The following is a 16,837-nucleotide window of genomic DNA, read 5'->3' as shown; positions in this document are numbered from 1 at the left end:
TAAGTGCATGTGATAAGGTTTGTTTGACTTCCAATAATATGTTCACACGCTCCGTTAACACCTTATCATTAGTATCTCAAACATGATTATGTTCTCTAGCACTGTGGTTCTCGACCGGTGTGCCGTGAGCCAATATGAGGTGGGCCTTTTTATATATGTGCTTTTTATATAGGTTCATGAAATAGGGTATAGAGCTATTTTGAAATGCATCAGTGACACAGCTTTTTGATTAAAAAGCTCAATCAACATCATGTATAAGTATAAGTATATATACTCTTTTGATCCCGTGAGGGAAATTTGGTCTCTGCATTTATCCCAATCCGTGAATTAGTGAAACACACTCATTCACACAGTGAACACACAGTGAGGGGAAGCACACACTAATCCAACAACAGCGGCGCTCGGGGAGCAGTGAGGGGTTAGGTGCCTTGCTCAAGGGCACTTCAGCTGTGCCTACTGGTCGGTTTTATAATAATAGTGTTTTGGCGTTTTGGTTTGATCTTTGGTGTGCCTTTTGAAGATTGAGAACCTCTGCTCTAGCTAACCAACCCAAATGTATTTGATATTAAGTGTGAGCCTGGTACACCTTATGCTTTTTTGAAAACCAGTCCATCTGTCAAAGCTTTGGGCCAGTGGAAGTTGTCATGTATAGCATGGGCTTTCACTGTTGCACTTGTGCACCATCTGTACAGTTCATTGTTGATTGCCCAGACCGTGAGTCATTTGGCTGTTCTGGCAGATGTGTGTTGTTGCTGTCAGATATTATTGTGCTAACATGCTGATAATGCCCATTTGGTCTTGAATGTAAATTGGACTGCAAGCTGTTGTTGGCTTCAATTCATTCTCGGCTCTCAGAAAAGAATGTGAATAAGAGTGTGCTAAAATTTCGGACATCTAAATATATATACAGCGGGGAAAATAAGTATTGAACACGTCAACATTTTTTTTCAGTAAATGTACTTCCAGTGAGGCTATTTGCATGAAATTTTCACCAGACATTAGTATTAACCTAGGTAATCCACACATAAAAAAAATCCAAACATTAATGTCCATAAGTAGAGTTATGAGTAAAAAAGTGGAATGGCACAGGAAAAAAGTATTGAACACGCTAAGAAAAAGCAGTACACAAAGGCAAGGAATGGCCAGGAACGAGCTGGAATCTATACGTAGTTAGAGAGTAATTATATATATTTTTTTTTTTTCGCATGTCCAAATTTCCGTCAAGGATTCCCGGGACACTGTAAGACCGGGGTACACGAAACTTGGTGGGCATGTAACCCCACATAGATAGCATGGAACCTCCTGTTTTCGTTTTGATCTGTAGCCCCCCCGCTGGACTGGACCCCCCGAAAGGAGGGTAGGGCAGACACAGTTTTCTGTGAATATCTCGAGAACCGTAGGGTTTAGGAGGGCCATTTTTTTTTTTGTATGTTGATCTCAAAGGGCCATGTCAACCCATTCCATAACCACTCATTTCATGTATAGCACCGCCTAGTTAAACACAAAAAAGTTAAAATGAGGTGTTGTAATCGCAGGTATCTGTGACCTAACATAGTCAAAACTGCACGAAATTGAAAGTGTAGGATCATTATGACACCCTCTGAATGCACGTCAAGTTTCGTGGAATTCCGTTCATAGGGAGCCACACAATAAATTCATTTATGTTACTATACACCAACTGGCCTGTAGGTGGCCGGAGACAGTTTTCTGTGAATATCTCGAGAACCGTAGGGCCTAGGAGGTCCACCTTTTTTTTTGTATGTTGGTCTTAAGGGGGCATGTCAACCTATCCCATTACCACTTATTTCATGTATAGCGCCGCCTAGTTAAAAATTAAAAAGCAAAACATTAGGTGTTTTCATCACAATATCTCTGGCTGACATGGTCAAAACTGCACGAAATTGAAAGTGTAGGATCATTATGACACCCTCCGAATGCATGCTAAGTTTCGTGGACTTTCGTTCATGGGGGGGCCTTACAATAAAATAATTTATGTGTACATTTAGTGACCGTACACCAACAAGGATTCCCGGGACACTGAAAGACCGGGGTACACGAAACTTGGTGGGCATGTAACCCCACATGGATAGCATGGAACCATCGCTTTTCGTTTTGATCTGTAGCCCCCCCCCGCTGGACTGGACCCCCTGAAAGGAGGGTAGGGCAGACACAGTTTTCTGTGAATATCTTGAGAACCGTAGGGCCTAGGATGACCCATTTTTTTGTGTGTTTGCCTCCAGGGGTCATGTAAACCCATTCCATATGCACACATGTGCATAAACAGATACACACACATACATTCACAGTAATCCTACGTATGACACATACTCACACAGTAGACATATACGCATGCATGCACATGCACACACACAGGCACATAAACAGGCAAACACACACATGCACGCACACACACACACCCACACACACATAAACATAAACATGTACACACACACATGCACACAATTATAGAATTTCTCAGAATTATGAACAGGCAAGATGGGGGTGGGGTTGTATAAAATGTATATTACATGTGAAATCTATGAACTAATCATGTTTTGGTACTTGTCTAGCAGATACCAGTGAGAATTGAGTGTGCATAATGTAATTCAGTGAGACAGTTAGAATCATATATGCCTTTCAGCGTGACTTATTTTTGTGGAAAACATGTGCTGGACTGGGCGGCGGTCATATTTTGTACCGCTCTGCGGTACATCTAGTTATCCCTCATATCTGTGCAAATTAATATAAATTGGATTAGTACATATTAATGAGCTATACAAAGGTTTTTTTTATTACCAAGGTGTCACACAAGAAACATTTCATAATGGGTAAAAGCAAAGAGCTCTTCCAAGACCTTTGCAACATTATTGTTGCAAAACATATCAATGGAACTGGTTACAGATGCATTTCAAAACTTAAGAATCATCCAGTAAGCAGTATTGGAGCCATTATCTGCAAGTGGAAGGAACATCACTGCATCATCAATCGGCCATGCACAAGATCTCCTCACAAGATTTCTGACCAGGAAGTCAGAAGGATAGTCAGAAGTCAGAAGAGCCAAGGACCACTTGGAGAAAGCTCCAGAAAGACTTGGAGTCAGCAGGTTCAATTGTTACAGAGAAAATCATAGGTAATGCACTCCACCGCCATGGCCTCTATGCACGCTCACCCCGCATGACTATTACTGAAGAAAAACATGTCGAAACTCATTGAAAGTTTGCTACACAACATTTGAACAAGCCTATTAAATACTGAGAGAATGTATTCTGGTCAGGCGAGAGAAAATTTAAACTTTTTGGATGTCATACTACACACCATATTTGGAGGAGAAATGGCACTGTGCATCACCCTAAAAATACCATACCAACAATGAGTTTTGGAGGTGGAGGCATCAAGGTGTGGGGCTGTTTTTCATCTCATAGTACTGGCAGACTTGAGTTTGACACGGTTGAAGGAGCGATTTTTCCTGGGCCATCCACCAGGACGATGAGTATGAGACGTGCCTAGACCTTCCAGCAGGACAATGATCCAAAGCATTCAGCAAAGGAAACTCTCAATTGGTTTCAGAGAAAGGAAATCAAGGCCCTGACTTTAATCCAATTGAACAATTTTGGAAGTTACCTAAAGATCAGGATTTACAAGAGGGACCTCTGAAATCTTCAATATTAAAAGACTATCTGTTTAAAAGAATGGGCCAAAATCACACCTGAATACTGCAACTGATTAGTTTAGTCATACAGGAAATGTGTTGAAGCTCTCATTACAAATAATGGCTTTTCCACAAAGTATTTAAGAAATTTCAGTAGGCGTGTTCAGTACTTTTTACCTGTGGCATTCCACTTTTTTACTCATAACTCTACTTATGGACATTAATGTTTGGATTTTTTTATGTGTGGATTACCTAAATTAATACTAATGTCTGGTGAAAATTTCATGCAAATAGCCTCACTGGAAGTACACTTACTGAAAAAAAATGTTGACGTGTTCAATACTTATTTTCCCCGCTGTATATATATATTGATGGGTTTCATCAGGTCCCTTTCCACAGGTGTATTAATCAAGCACCATGCAGTCTGCATTGATAATCAAGGTGCTTGATTTTATACACCTGTGGAAAGGGACCTGATGAAACCCATGAATAGTATGTATGAAGGAGAGACACCCAGGCTTTTCTGTTTTCTTAATTAAAAAGAAAAAAAAAAAGCCATTGGTAGCATTGAGCACCTCACTATAGAAAGTCTGCCTTGGGGGGCAGATAGAAGGACTAGTGTAGCGGTGGCTGTATGATGTGTGTGACATGCGTTTTTCAGCGTATCTTTTGCATTTTTCAGTACATCTTTTTCAAACAGGATTTATGTGGAGAGGAGACAACTAAACATTGGTCACTGGTAATTGGTAATGCCTTACTATAGAAAATCTGCCTTTGTGAGCACGTGTGCACTGTTAGCTAGTCTAGTAGGTGTTCATGTTCCAAAGCCTCTGGGAGAAGAAACAGATATGAGTGAAATATATTCCGGCACATTGCAGATCTCAGCCATGTAACATGGGGCAGCCTAGCTGTCAGAATGTGCATGGCCAAGCCATTCTGAATGATGAATGGACGTTCCTGTCCTCTCCACTCCTTGGCAGAGAATTTATCTGCTTTTTAAAGGCCATTGTATATAAAAAGTGCAAAGCTAAGAAGCTGAGAATGCCCATTTGACCACTGAAACTTAAAGCTCTCCAGGGCTTTCTCCTACACTCTTTGTCTTTAAATGAAACAGACTTTCCCTCCCTTTCGCTAACCTGGGATTAGAGTGTAAATCAGGAAATTGGCTTAGAGGAATACCCAGTGAACCACATCCAGCACAACCCATCCATACAGACAGCATGATGTAAGAAATTGGAAACTGGCAGGCGATTGTTTCCCATAGTTAACTGGGTTAGAGGCAGGGTAGATTATGCCTCATTCTTTAGTTGTTCACCTTCTGCTTTTGTTTTTATATTCCCATTTTCCAAAGGTCGTCGCTGACATGCCCTCATTGCCTTAAACAGAGCAACACCTTTGACCCTTTCCTCTGCATCTCACTTCCCATCCCACTACGACAGACCAGGTGAGTGACCTCTTTGACCCCTCAAGAGCAGTTTACAGGCAACATGACAAAAGATTTACAAAGTGTTTCCATTTACGGTGACATGTGTACCTGCACAAGCTTAACAGCTGACTAAACAATAGAGATATATTACTCAGTGGCCGCAGGCCTCTCAAGGGAGAAGGATAGAGATCTCCAGCAAACTGCAAAAACAATCAAACCCATATGCTTCTGTTCCGACACAAAGTGGAAACCCCACCTCAGACTCAATGAGACAATGTTACAATCTAATGCCACGGCCTCCCTCGGGTTCACTTCAGCTGAGGGGAAAGCTCTGTAGCGCACCCAGTCACACCCAGTCATGTCTCTTTGTGTGGACGGGACAATGCCAGGGGCTCCAACACTGACCGTGGAGGTGGGTCACGCACGCAGTCGAACCCTTCCTGTTGAACGCTCTGAAACACGAGGCCGGGGGCATGCTGCTTGTACATGAGTGCTCAGCGCTGCACATTAGCATTGTTCCAGGCTGCCTCCGAGATTAGAGGGGCGAGGTAGTGATTTAGTGCCTCCGTCTCCCACCACCCCTGTGGATTCTTGGCTGAGGGATGTGCATCTGTCTCCACCCACTTGCTCGTGTCCGTACTAGGGTGGGCCTTGCACCAGCAACCCCCTCACACACACACACACACACACACACACACACACACACACACACACACACACACAAGACACCAATTCTCCCTGCAGGAACTCAAATTGCCCCTAAATGGACACACAGGCCATGGTGTATGGCCATGGACTACAGTGCCTCTGCCTCCTCTCCCCCCACTATTGTTTTTTGTTGAATGGTCTTCCACTGTTTTTTCATTATCAGACTTCCCTTGTTTTCCAGAAGGGTTTTCAAAAAACTTCTTATCCTATCCATTTTTTCCATTACTGTTGCTTACCATGTAAATAGAATTTGGAGTATTTGCTTCATTTTTTATGGTAAATATTAAATTGTTGAAGTTAGCCCACTATTTCTGGTGTATTTAGATCCAAAAGGAAAGTTAACCCTCTTGATATACAATGAAATATACCAGGAGGCTATTCATTGGGAATGTAAACATTACAGTGCATATGCATGGGCTTCACAGATGGTGATTCAGCCTATTCTGGACCTATTATGACCGGATTCTTTTTTCTTTAGTAATGTTTGCAAGAATGGAATGCAAAAGGTTAAGTGGAGAACTGTGGTGATTGTGTAGAGATTTTTGTAATCCAATCTGTAGCCTACTGACACTGCATCATGCCATGGAATAGCTTTATTTGGAATCCCCATGTCAGCTCACAGTGTAATGCTGCACACCGTTATGTCCTGGATTTTTCGGGGAGGCTTATTTTTCTCCAGAGTCATTATAGCAATAGCAACCCTTCTGTGTTAACACTGCCCTTATGTGATTCAGGAGGGCAGTTATTATATCCCAATACGGATACCAATACTGAGTTACATACCAACCTAAAGACCCCAGCACCATCTCTCTTTTGTGCCTCAACTGATCACAAGAGAAATCCCTCAGCCAGATGGACCTGTATTCTCCTCTAGAGCACTATATTACCTCTCTCTCTCTCTTTCTCTCTCTTTCTCTCCTTCTCTTCTCCTCCCCTCTCCCTTGTCACACCTATAGAATAAAGACCATGTTCATATCACATGGTAGTGGCACATCATCAGGTCATTCCAAGGGCAGCCATTTCTAATTCAAGGCACTTCCGCCTCCTCACCCGTCACACAGTTTACTCTCAGGTCTATATGAGAACTGGTTATACTGCCAGCTAAGGCTATTACCCTCCTGTTTCCCAGTCTCTGTCAGTGAACATGTCAGAGGTGAACGGTTTGCATCCAGGCACGCTGCTATTAAAGATGCATGAAAGTATAGATTCCATTATTTCTGTTGCATGAAAAAAGTGAGTTAATGATTTATTATTGATGCTAAACATATTGATTTATTCATGAAAATCGTATGTCCCTCTTGAACCACTACGAGGAGTGGCATGAATGATAGAGTTCATGACCTTTTCTTTTCTCCCCCATATAAACTAACAGCAGTAAGCCTTTGATGTCTGTATGCTGTCACCATTTCACCCAAAACATGAGAAAATGACATGAAATATGTTGCAATCTTCAAACATCACATCATGTGTTGCAATCTTCAAACATCACATCATCTGTTGCAATCGTTGAACATCATATCATCAGCTTGAATTAAATTTTTTATCATGACTATATATTAAGTTGTCACTATTAGTTATGTTAATCTCTTTCCTGTTGGTCCCCCATGCTCAGGCCTGTGTATGTGACTCTGGTGTTCAGCACTAAAGGCCAGCGGTACCTGCGTGTGGGGCTGGCCATGCCACTGTTCGGCTCCCTGGCCTGCCTGCGCAGGATGGTGGCTGACGAGGGGAAGATCTCTCCAGACCAGGTGCCTCTTAGCACTCTCGTGCACTCTCTGAGCCCAGCTCCCAGACCATCTCTCACAAGGCACAGAAGTGGAAAACTCGGGTTTCAGAAAGTGAATGTTCTGCCAGATATGCAGTCCAACTCTTCACTAAACCACCTGATTCTAATTAGCATATCACGTCAGCCAGCTCGACAAATCTGCTACTGAGTGAAATGACATCAGCTAATTAGTGTTAAGTGCACAGGTAGAACACGTACATTGGTAAGACTTTTACTTTCTTAAGCCAGAGTTTTCCACCACTGCAGGAAGAGAAGAATAAGCAACTCGGTGCTTTAAAACTTGCCAGAGCAAGTTGGCAGCACAAAAGCACGTACCTGAAACCCAACTTGTCCTGCAGTGCAACTCCAGATGGGACTGTTGCGGCATTAGCACCTGCTGCGGTGTTCTGTATGTAGGGCACAGAAGGGGGTGAGATAATGATTGTGAGATGTTGTTGTGTAGTGTTTTATGCCCCAGCCTGTAGTGCACAAACATATTTGAATATTCCACAAATGGATGGATGGCAAGGTACAAGAACACAGATTTAATTGCATTCTATGCCTTGGTGGTAAACATTCCCATGAACTGCTATGGTGTATTAAACATAGTAGGCTGCATAGCATTCAAATTCAAATTTATCTAGGAAATCTGTCCCAAGTGACTGTCCCCAGTCAATGGCATTTTCTCTAACATGGATGTTACTGTACACCATTTCCTTTAATATTGGACTCCAACCCTCAGGAAGTGCTTTAGACTTTCAGAAAAAGATGTTAAGTCATTGGGGTCACAGACAACGGCCTGTGACTTCTTGTTAGACAAATTAAATACCATGTCTTGCGAGGCGTAGCGAACCTTCTAGCAAGTGTAAAAATTAGGAGGTCTTATTTTAGAAACACCTCCCTCGCTTCAATGTGTATTTTTGGTCCAACATATTGTCCCACAGAGCATTGGTGGCATAGATTTTCTCTCTCTCTCCCTCTCTCTCTCTCTCTCTCTCTCTCTCTCGCTCTCTCTTTCTTTCCCTGTGCTAGTTTTTAAAGTTCAGGTACTGCTACTTCAATGATAAGTACTAACTTAGTGCCATCAGGTAAACCTCTGAGGACAGCAGTGCTATCACATATCACTCATAGCGTTCACGTGTCACATACAGCACTTTCAGTGATCTACCAGTCCAGCACTCCTTATCTCACTGTGCATCTTAGGGCCCGTCCCATTTCTCCCCCCTTAAAACTTACACTTCGTTTTGATTGCCCTCAACATTAAAGCCCCCTCGACAAGGGAAGTGGAGGTGAAGATCTTTCCCTATAAATTGGGACACCACTAAATGCAAATTAGCGTAGCGAACGTGCTCACCTACGTCACGCGCAGCGCCGACGTGTCTACCGGTAGTAGCCTGCTACTATTTTCATTCAGGAACATGCCCATTCCAGCGGTCGTTGTTGTGTGGGCTGTGCTGGTTTATCTACGTCTAGTTAATCAACAAAGATATTCGTGTTCATGTGAACGCCAGAACACCCACCTTAAATATTGACGAAACTACCCAGATCAGATATATAACGTTATTTGATGGGCAGACTCTCTCAAAGCACTCAGCAGATATCATGAACATCGTCAAATAGCTTCGTGAGATATTTTCTAACATTAGTGTTCAAAACTCAACAGTCCATCAGATGTGCATCCAGCTAACATATTCCAACATATTCCGAAATTTTAATATGCTTTAATATGCTTATTTGGCCGGCTCGCTGAGCTCGCACGGTATCCAGGGTAATTTCATCTCCCACTTCGTTTTAAGCCTGCATCGGTCCTGGCTATGTTTTGAGGGTTGATTTTAAGGGCAAAATAGCACTTCCCCTTGCTCCCTATAGTAATGGGACACCCTAGCCCTACACGTGCACGCGCAAAAACGAGGGTTAGGGCAAAAATCTAGGGGTAGGGGAGGTATTGGGACGGGCCCTTATTATGTCTATCTGTATCCATCTATCCCAAGTTACCTGTCTTTTTGCCTGGTATCACTTCCCTTATGATCTCTCTCTCTCTTTCTCTCTCTGTCTCTCTCTCTCTCTCCCTCCCTGTGCATCCCTCTGCAGGTGATCCTAGCTGAGATCTACTCCACTGGCTTTCAGCGCTCCTTCTTTGATGAGGATGACCTGACCAGTGTCGCTGAGAACGACATTATCTATGCCTTCCAGGCCTCCCCCCTGTTCATCCGGGGAGGCTCCGCGCGAATCTCAGGTCAGAACATGGGCCTGCCCGGCCAAGTTTGGCACAGGACCTTCACATGATGCTACTCACTTCTGAAGAAGCACTACTGCAAGTCTCTGTAATCTGTAATCGTAACACAAAGCACTGCCCTTATTTGACTAGTGATCACTGCACCACAGTGATCAGTGACAGTGTGCCACTGAGACGTGTTATTCGAATCGGCTGTCAAGAAAGTGTGGCCGACTTGTTTGTCACGCATGGCTTTTTTTCAGACTGAGGATAAGTCAGAAGTCTAAGGATAGGCTAAGTCCACTGGGAGCTCGTCCCTTGAGCTCTCTCAGTATTATGGCCCAGTTGCTGGATAGGGTTCATGTGATTCCTCCTGTCCTGTGAGGTCCTGATGATTGCCTCTGTGCTTTTACACACACACACACACACACGCAATGCAGTGGTTTTAAAAATTATGTTTTTCAGTTGAATTTGGCACCGAATTATACAAACCTTATGTATGGCACTATATGACATCACAGTAGAGCTGGACTATGGCTCTTGAAGCTGAATGTTTTTAGAGAGGAAGAGAGATTTGGGGGGCATGTGGAAATATAAATAGAACAGAGTCAAGTAGCCGTAAGTTGTTATATATAAGTAGCCATAAATTCATGCATATTAAATGGGTTGTTATTATACAGCCGCAAGGAATGTAGAAGAGTATTTTAGCATCAAGCTTCATTCCAGACCGAGTAGACACTAGTGTGATGTCCAATTCTTTTAAGACAATAGAAAGAAAGCATCTCCTTCAACAAAGGATGGTCTGTTGCTCCACCAGATATCTTTCAGTCACATTTATTCTTCAGTTTTAAATCCATTACATTATTTGCCTTAGCTAAATGTATCACCATCTATGGAGCATGGATGAAGATTTCAAATAAATAAAATGTGACACATATTTTTTATTGAATCCACTAATAGGCCTTAATTACTTGCCCCTTCTGAGAAATCAGAGGATTTAAAAGCTGGGAGTATTTCAGAGACCCCCACTAACATCACTTATATTAATTGATTTTCAACGACGCCGGAGTTATTATACATAATGTATGTAATACATCAACTATTCGACAGCAGGGGGTAGCCAGGGGAGGATTTTGTGTGAATTTATTTTGATTTTATTAGCATATCTGGAAAAGGGGTGCTGCAGTCAGGCAGACTGCCAGTAGCTGGAGGGGCTACACTGTTTGTGTTTTGTCATGTGTATTTGACCTCGGGAGCTGATGTCAGCATCACCGCATGACAAGTTGGCCTGATGCACACAGACACACAGTACCTGAGTGAGAGGTTGTTTACCTGCTCCTAAAGTTTGAAAGTCACCTGCCCCAGTAGAGATCATATGTTTAAATCTTGTATTATGTATGTGTAAACCTACCCATTATGCTAATGTTTATGTAGTGCTAGTGTCCATATTAATAGGTGTCTGGTATCTAGATCGATAGATAGATATAAATTGATTGATTGTTTGGTTGATTAATTGATAGATTAATGAATTGACAGATTGATAGATTTTATTTATACCCAAAGGGAAATTATGGAGTTACAGCAGCAATTGATAATATTAACATATAACACATAGACATAAGTAAAAAATAAGTCATATAACCATTCCAATGACGATTATTTTTTAAACGATTAATCTAGCGATTATTTTTTCGATGCATCGATTAATCTAACGATTCATTTTTTCAGTGCGATTCGATTTCGATTCGATTATCGATTATCTCCCCATTAATTGACTAATAGCAATTTATACATGTTGATTTACATATCTAAATGAAAAAACATGAATTCCTTAACATTGCAATATATGTTTATTGCTCTTAAAGGAACCGTATGTAAGAAATGTAATTCAATTAATCATAAAATGGCCCTGATTTGTCACTAGACATTAGGAAATCATGCTAATTTCAAATACTTATATCACTGACAACAGTAGTCCGGCCAGGATATCGTCATTTAAAAAAGTGAAGTTGCAGCCCTCAACTGATGTTGATGTTTACATATTTGTGTTTTAGCCTGAACCGCCACCCTCCACCTATCTAGTAATCACAAAGTCAGTAGTGTTTCGGCATCTGGGTTGCCAGCTCTGCTCTAGTTACCACATCTGAGGTGTACAGCGCTCTACAGTATTTTGAAAGTTATTGTAGTACCAGTTTTGGCCACAATCCTACATACGGTTCCTTTAAAATTCCAAAATAAAAGACTATACAAGTGCAAAGTAATGCATTCTTAGTCAGAGGTAGCATTCAATAAAGTTCAGTAGTGTATAGGTCTAATTGAGTGCCTGTCACTTTAAGACGTTCGTGAGGGAACCCTTGCACTAAGCTAACACAGTTGAAAGGCTGCTGATGTGTGGATGCAATTCATAACGTAGTTAGTTCAAATAACGGTTCGTAGCCTACTCCTTGGGACAAGCACTTTTGAGTCTTGGAAAACACTTTTCCATTTACATCGGGATTTTGCAAACATTCAATGTCAGAGACAATAAAATGAGCCCTGCATGAGTAACGAAATTGACAAGCAGCTGTAAGTATGTAACGTTAGCTTTGAGATACTGCTTGATTGCATAACTTAAGTTAGTTTAGTCCCCTCAGTGTATGTTGTGATAAGCCCTTAGCAGAGTTAACTTTTTGAACAAATTTGCGCAGCATGGTTACGAGGCTAAGCGGATTTCATAGCAATTTAGCCCGCTGTGTTCTATGCAATGCTTCTATGTGGCATGTGGCAACAACAATCCTTCAACAATTTTTTTAAATGCACATACAGAGGAGGGGCAGCGGGCTCGTTATGAGAGAGAGCAGGCAGGGAAAGGAATGGATGTGTGCGTAAAAAGCACAGCTCAATGAAAGGATTTCATCTTATCTTTAATTTAAATAGGCCGGTTTTGATTTTGTGGCGCCCCACCACAGATTAGTCAACGTATGAGAAACACTGAAGGTGTAAAATTACAAATATTTGGTGGCACCCATTATGCTTGATGAATCGACGCGCATATTTTGCGTCGACGTATTTTTTGCGTCAACGTCATCGATTACGTCGACGCGTTGTCCGAGCCCTAGTTCCTATAGAAGAAGAATATCGTCTTCCACCAAACACATTTGTTTTGGAAGCTTTTGGTGCTGCGTATTTAACACACACATCTTTTTAGTTAGGATAGTGAGTTTGTTATGCAAGTGGTGTTGATTGACCAGTGAAAGAGGCATACTTGTTTTCGTCATGTTCAATCTTTGGGTCTCCAGTCTGTTTCATTAGAATTTTTTAAAATGTAACTTAAAACTCTATATTAAAGATAGAGGAAGAACAGTATTCCCTTTGTCTTATGGGTTTGTTCATGCTTTGTTGTGTTACATTGATGTGAGAGAGCTTTGTAATACTGGAGAGTGATACAGTAGCTCCCCCACCATCCCATTGATTACCTGGTGGTCTTTCATTAACACTCATGGAAATAGATGTGATTTATCGAAAGCGATGAGGGTCAACAGATAACATAACAGATTGAATCAGGTGTGTGTGTGTAAGAGATGTTTGTATGTGGAGGTGGACGCTTGAGGATGCATGTATGCATGGGTTTTCCCTTTAATGCACATAACACAGATTGGCTGCATGGGGTCATCTTGATGCCTTTTCCCTGTCCCATTTTCAAGATTGGATTTCAGCTTTGTGTCAGGAAACCGGTTGTAATTTAAGAGACGTGAAGGACATTTGGCAAGAGAAGCCTGGAAACCCTGCAGTCCCGGTGTTTGCCAATAAAACCCCTCTTTTGATTTAACTGCCCTCCTCCTCTCTGCCACAGCATCAATCAGACATACGAGCCATGAGGTGACCTTTACGCTATTTTACTGCTGCTTTATGAATATGTTTTATGGCTCATTATCATGTGTTTTTCCCTTCAAAGTTATGAATGTCTCTAAAAGGGCTCATTTTAATAGTAGGGTTCATTTTCAAAGCATTTGAGTGACAGCTCTGCATGATGATGATGATTAATGCAACAAAAATGCATATTCAGTGCAGTGTATGCTAATATGTCTATAACATCAAGCTGTCAACATACTTCTGTATGTGTTATAATATCTATATAACACCAAGTAAAAACAAGCCCTGTCCATTGTGTGCTGATGTATATTGCCAACCTTCAGAGTCCAGACCAACCCTGTCTGTACTGCTGTTCTGAAGTCAGTCTCTGCCCTTCACTCTCAGTGCTAGACATTATTGTAGAAACCGCAGGTCCTAATGTTTGGGCAGTCGAAAGTTAGCAGAGCGCTGTTGACACCAGGCTGCTGGTGGTGATAAATGATGCCAGGGACACAGGCGTCAGAGTGTAATGAAGCGGAGAGACTTTGCCCGAGAGAGGAGTAGCTCTGCCACAGAGGGATCGATACATGCCCATCTCTTGCCCACCACCTGCCCCCCGTCTGGCATCCCAGGGGGGTGATTTGTCACCGTGCCCACCCATAGGGAATGAGGTGCGGCCGTGTCACGTTCCATGTCGCCCCCGCTCCCCTGCCGCCCAGCCCCCTCTAAATCCTCCCGGCCTGTTTGACAGAGCTCGCTGCGGGTGACGTCAGAGATGTCTGGGGCCGAGACGAGTTCCGGTGTTTGGTCTAGTCACGACAGAACGGTGGAGGGAGAAGGAAATGAAGAAGAGAGCGGAGAGAGAGTGAGAGAGGGCCGGCACCCTACCAGCCAGTCTGCCAGCGCGAGTCTCTAGTCAGACAAGACGCCCCACTGGGAGAGTCTGCCGCTCGCTCGTCCACAGGACTCATCTCCATCTGCTGCCCACCCTCACGCTTCTGGACTGGTCTTAAAGAAGAAGCTTTCCCCCCTTTATCCCTACTCTTCTTGCTCATCTCTCCGCACATGTTTTCTCATGCCAGTTTCCCAAAACTCACAAACTGCCCATGATATGATCAGGAGAATCATGCAAAAGTCCGAAAGGAGAGAGACTCAAGTCACATTCTAGATATGTTCCTGTGCGTTTGTGTCAGCTCTGTGGTGTAATAGGCTGATGATATGCAAGACTTTTTGAAAAAAAATTCTGGGCAATGTTCCTGAGAATTGCTGTGGCACATTCTTTGATTGATTGTTGATGTTCAGCGGGAAAAAAAACTGAAGAACATTAATCATCAAATCAAGTTATCGTGGTCATCTGAACACCTGGAACTGGTTATGTGGTTGCCCAGCAACATTGCTCAAAAAATTGCCCCATATATCATCACCATTGGAGTAGAGTTTAACCCAGTGTGCTCTCAGATATGTCATCCCCATGATATTCTCTCTCTCTCCTTCTCCCTCATTCTCTCTCTCTCTCTTCCCTGTCCTAGGGTACCACCACAGTCTCCCCTCCTCCCCCTACTCCACCTCAGGGCCCGAAGGTCAGAGGTTACCTGCCTCGGGGGCGCTGTCGTCTGAGTTCCTCAACCAGGGCATCCCTGGGAAGGTGCTACTGCTGGTCTGCAATGCGGCAGGGTCGGGCCAACAAACTGTCAGGTGACTAAAGCTTACAAGGGCATTCTGATACATGACTTTCAATTAATAAGAAGAGGGTGCAGCCTATACACAGGCATTTCCATATTGATTTAAAAGAATAACAGAGATACATGCTACATAATGAAAAACAAATGCCCTTTATTCTGTATATGGATTTGACTTGTTACATTCCTTTAAGTCTCTTTTCATCCTTCATCAGTGTTCTCCGAAGCCCTGCAGTAAGGACATAAATTGCAGCGAATAAAGATGTCTGATGTCTTAAATCCAGTAATTAGCCCTAATTACTCTCTCCACTCTCATAAAGCAAGAGGGCAGTTAGCAGGCATATGCCTTGGCTCTGACGACAGAGGATCTGTTGCTAAAGCCCAGCGGGAAGACTGTGAGGATAACAATCTTCACCTAAGTTTTCCTGTAGAGTTACTAAGGAGGTTATGGTGAAGTGGCACATTACAGTGAAAGACGTTAACTAATGTAATCTCATTGATGGTCATGAGCAGAAACGTCTGACATTTCCCTAGGGTTACATAATGTAGGTAGTTAAAATGGAAAAGCACACTGCAGAATGCCTAAAGATGCAGTGCTTCCATGTCTCTTCTCACAGTGTTCTCACATCCTTAATGTGCTATATGTGGCAGTGTACTTTAAGTGTAATCAGATGTGTAAATTTTCACACAGAAAAACACAAGGGTATGGTAGTTTTATCTACTAAATGGGGAGTAAAATGTGTGGATTTTTTTAGTAATTCTATAATTTTTTTAAGTATTAAGTGCAAGGTCCAAATGTCTATTCCAGGACTGACAAGACTACTGATAGGAATTAGTCATGAGTGAAAAGCTCATCTCAGAGGAGAAAGATGAGAATTCCAGGCGTTCGACATGAGCCACCCAGAACAGGCGGGAGAGAGACTGCCTCACAGAGTCTGCCTGTAGTGTCTGTGTCTGTTTGGTCCAGTCTTCCCTCCTTGGACTTCACTTGTGCTCTTATGAAAGAAACTCCCAGCTGAGGCAGGTTGGCGATGGAAAGGGAGGACAGGGAGGTATTGATTGGCCGCCTCTTCCCATCTCTCCGAGGACAGGACTGTGACAATCCCATCACTGCCTCAACGGCGAGAGAGAGACAGAGAGAGAGTAAGAGATGTGCTGGATTGGCCAGGCCGATTGCTACACTGGAGAAATGAGAACGCTCTCTGCACATTTATTAAGTGAAAATGAATTAAATTGAATTACATTTTTTTTGTTAGGCGATCTGACATTTGCTATGGATCGAGGCCATCCTAGGTCTGTTCAGAACTATGAGAACCAAAACCTTTGAGTATAGACCCTTTCAAGAGAGTTCCATTATCAGCATCATAGTTGGCCCCACAAGACTTCCTTTTTAACATTCCATATGTTATCTTAATGCAGAGGAAGTAGATTGGGGGCCAAATAGAACGTTCAAGCGTTGTTTTTGTTTTTATTGTTGAAAGGGTCTATAAGCAGAGGTTCAAGGTTCTAAACACTGAACGGAATATGGTGTGCTGGCATCACAGTGACAGAGCACATTTGGGCA

General features: G+C 42.6%; 1 protein-coding gene across 2 annotated transcripts in view; it reads left to right on the top strand.

The window, feature by feature from the left end:
• usp43b (ubiquitin specific peptidase 43b) overlaps nt 1-16,837 on the top strand; it is a 61,484-nt gene that overhangs the window by 28,717 nt on the left and 15,930 nt on the right. For both annotated transcript variants that reach the window (XM_076265296.1, XM_076265297.1), the window contains exons 4-7: nt 5,001-5,093; nt 7,396-7,531; nt 9,640-9,784; nt 15,124-15,289. In XM_076265296.1, coding sequence (XP_076121411.1) covers nt 5,001-5,093; nt 7,396-7,531; nt 9,640-9,784; nt 15,124-15,289 — 540 coding nt within the window. The remainder of the gene's footprint in view (nt 1-5,000; nt 5,094-7,395; nt 7,532-9,639; nt 9,785-15,123; nt 15,290-16,837) is intronic.

This window comes from Alosa pseudoharengus, unplaced genomic scaffold (genome assembly GCF_046254945.1).
Source record: "Alosa pseudoharengus isolate Yale_2024_CS ecotype anadromous, Long Island Sound unplaced genomic scaffold, YU_APseudo_1.1 YU_APseudo_1.1_scf_4, whole genome shotgun sequence".
NCBI classification, from domain to species: Eukaryota; Metazoa; Chordata; class Actinopteri; order Clupeiformes; family Clupeidae; genus Alosa; species Alosa pseudoharengus.
The sequence above is the reverse complement of the archived record's forward strand: the minus strand, read 5'-3'. Positions and strand labels throughout refer to the sequence as shown.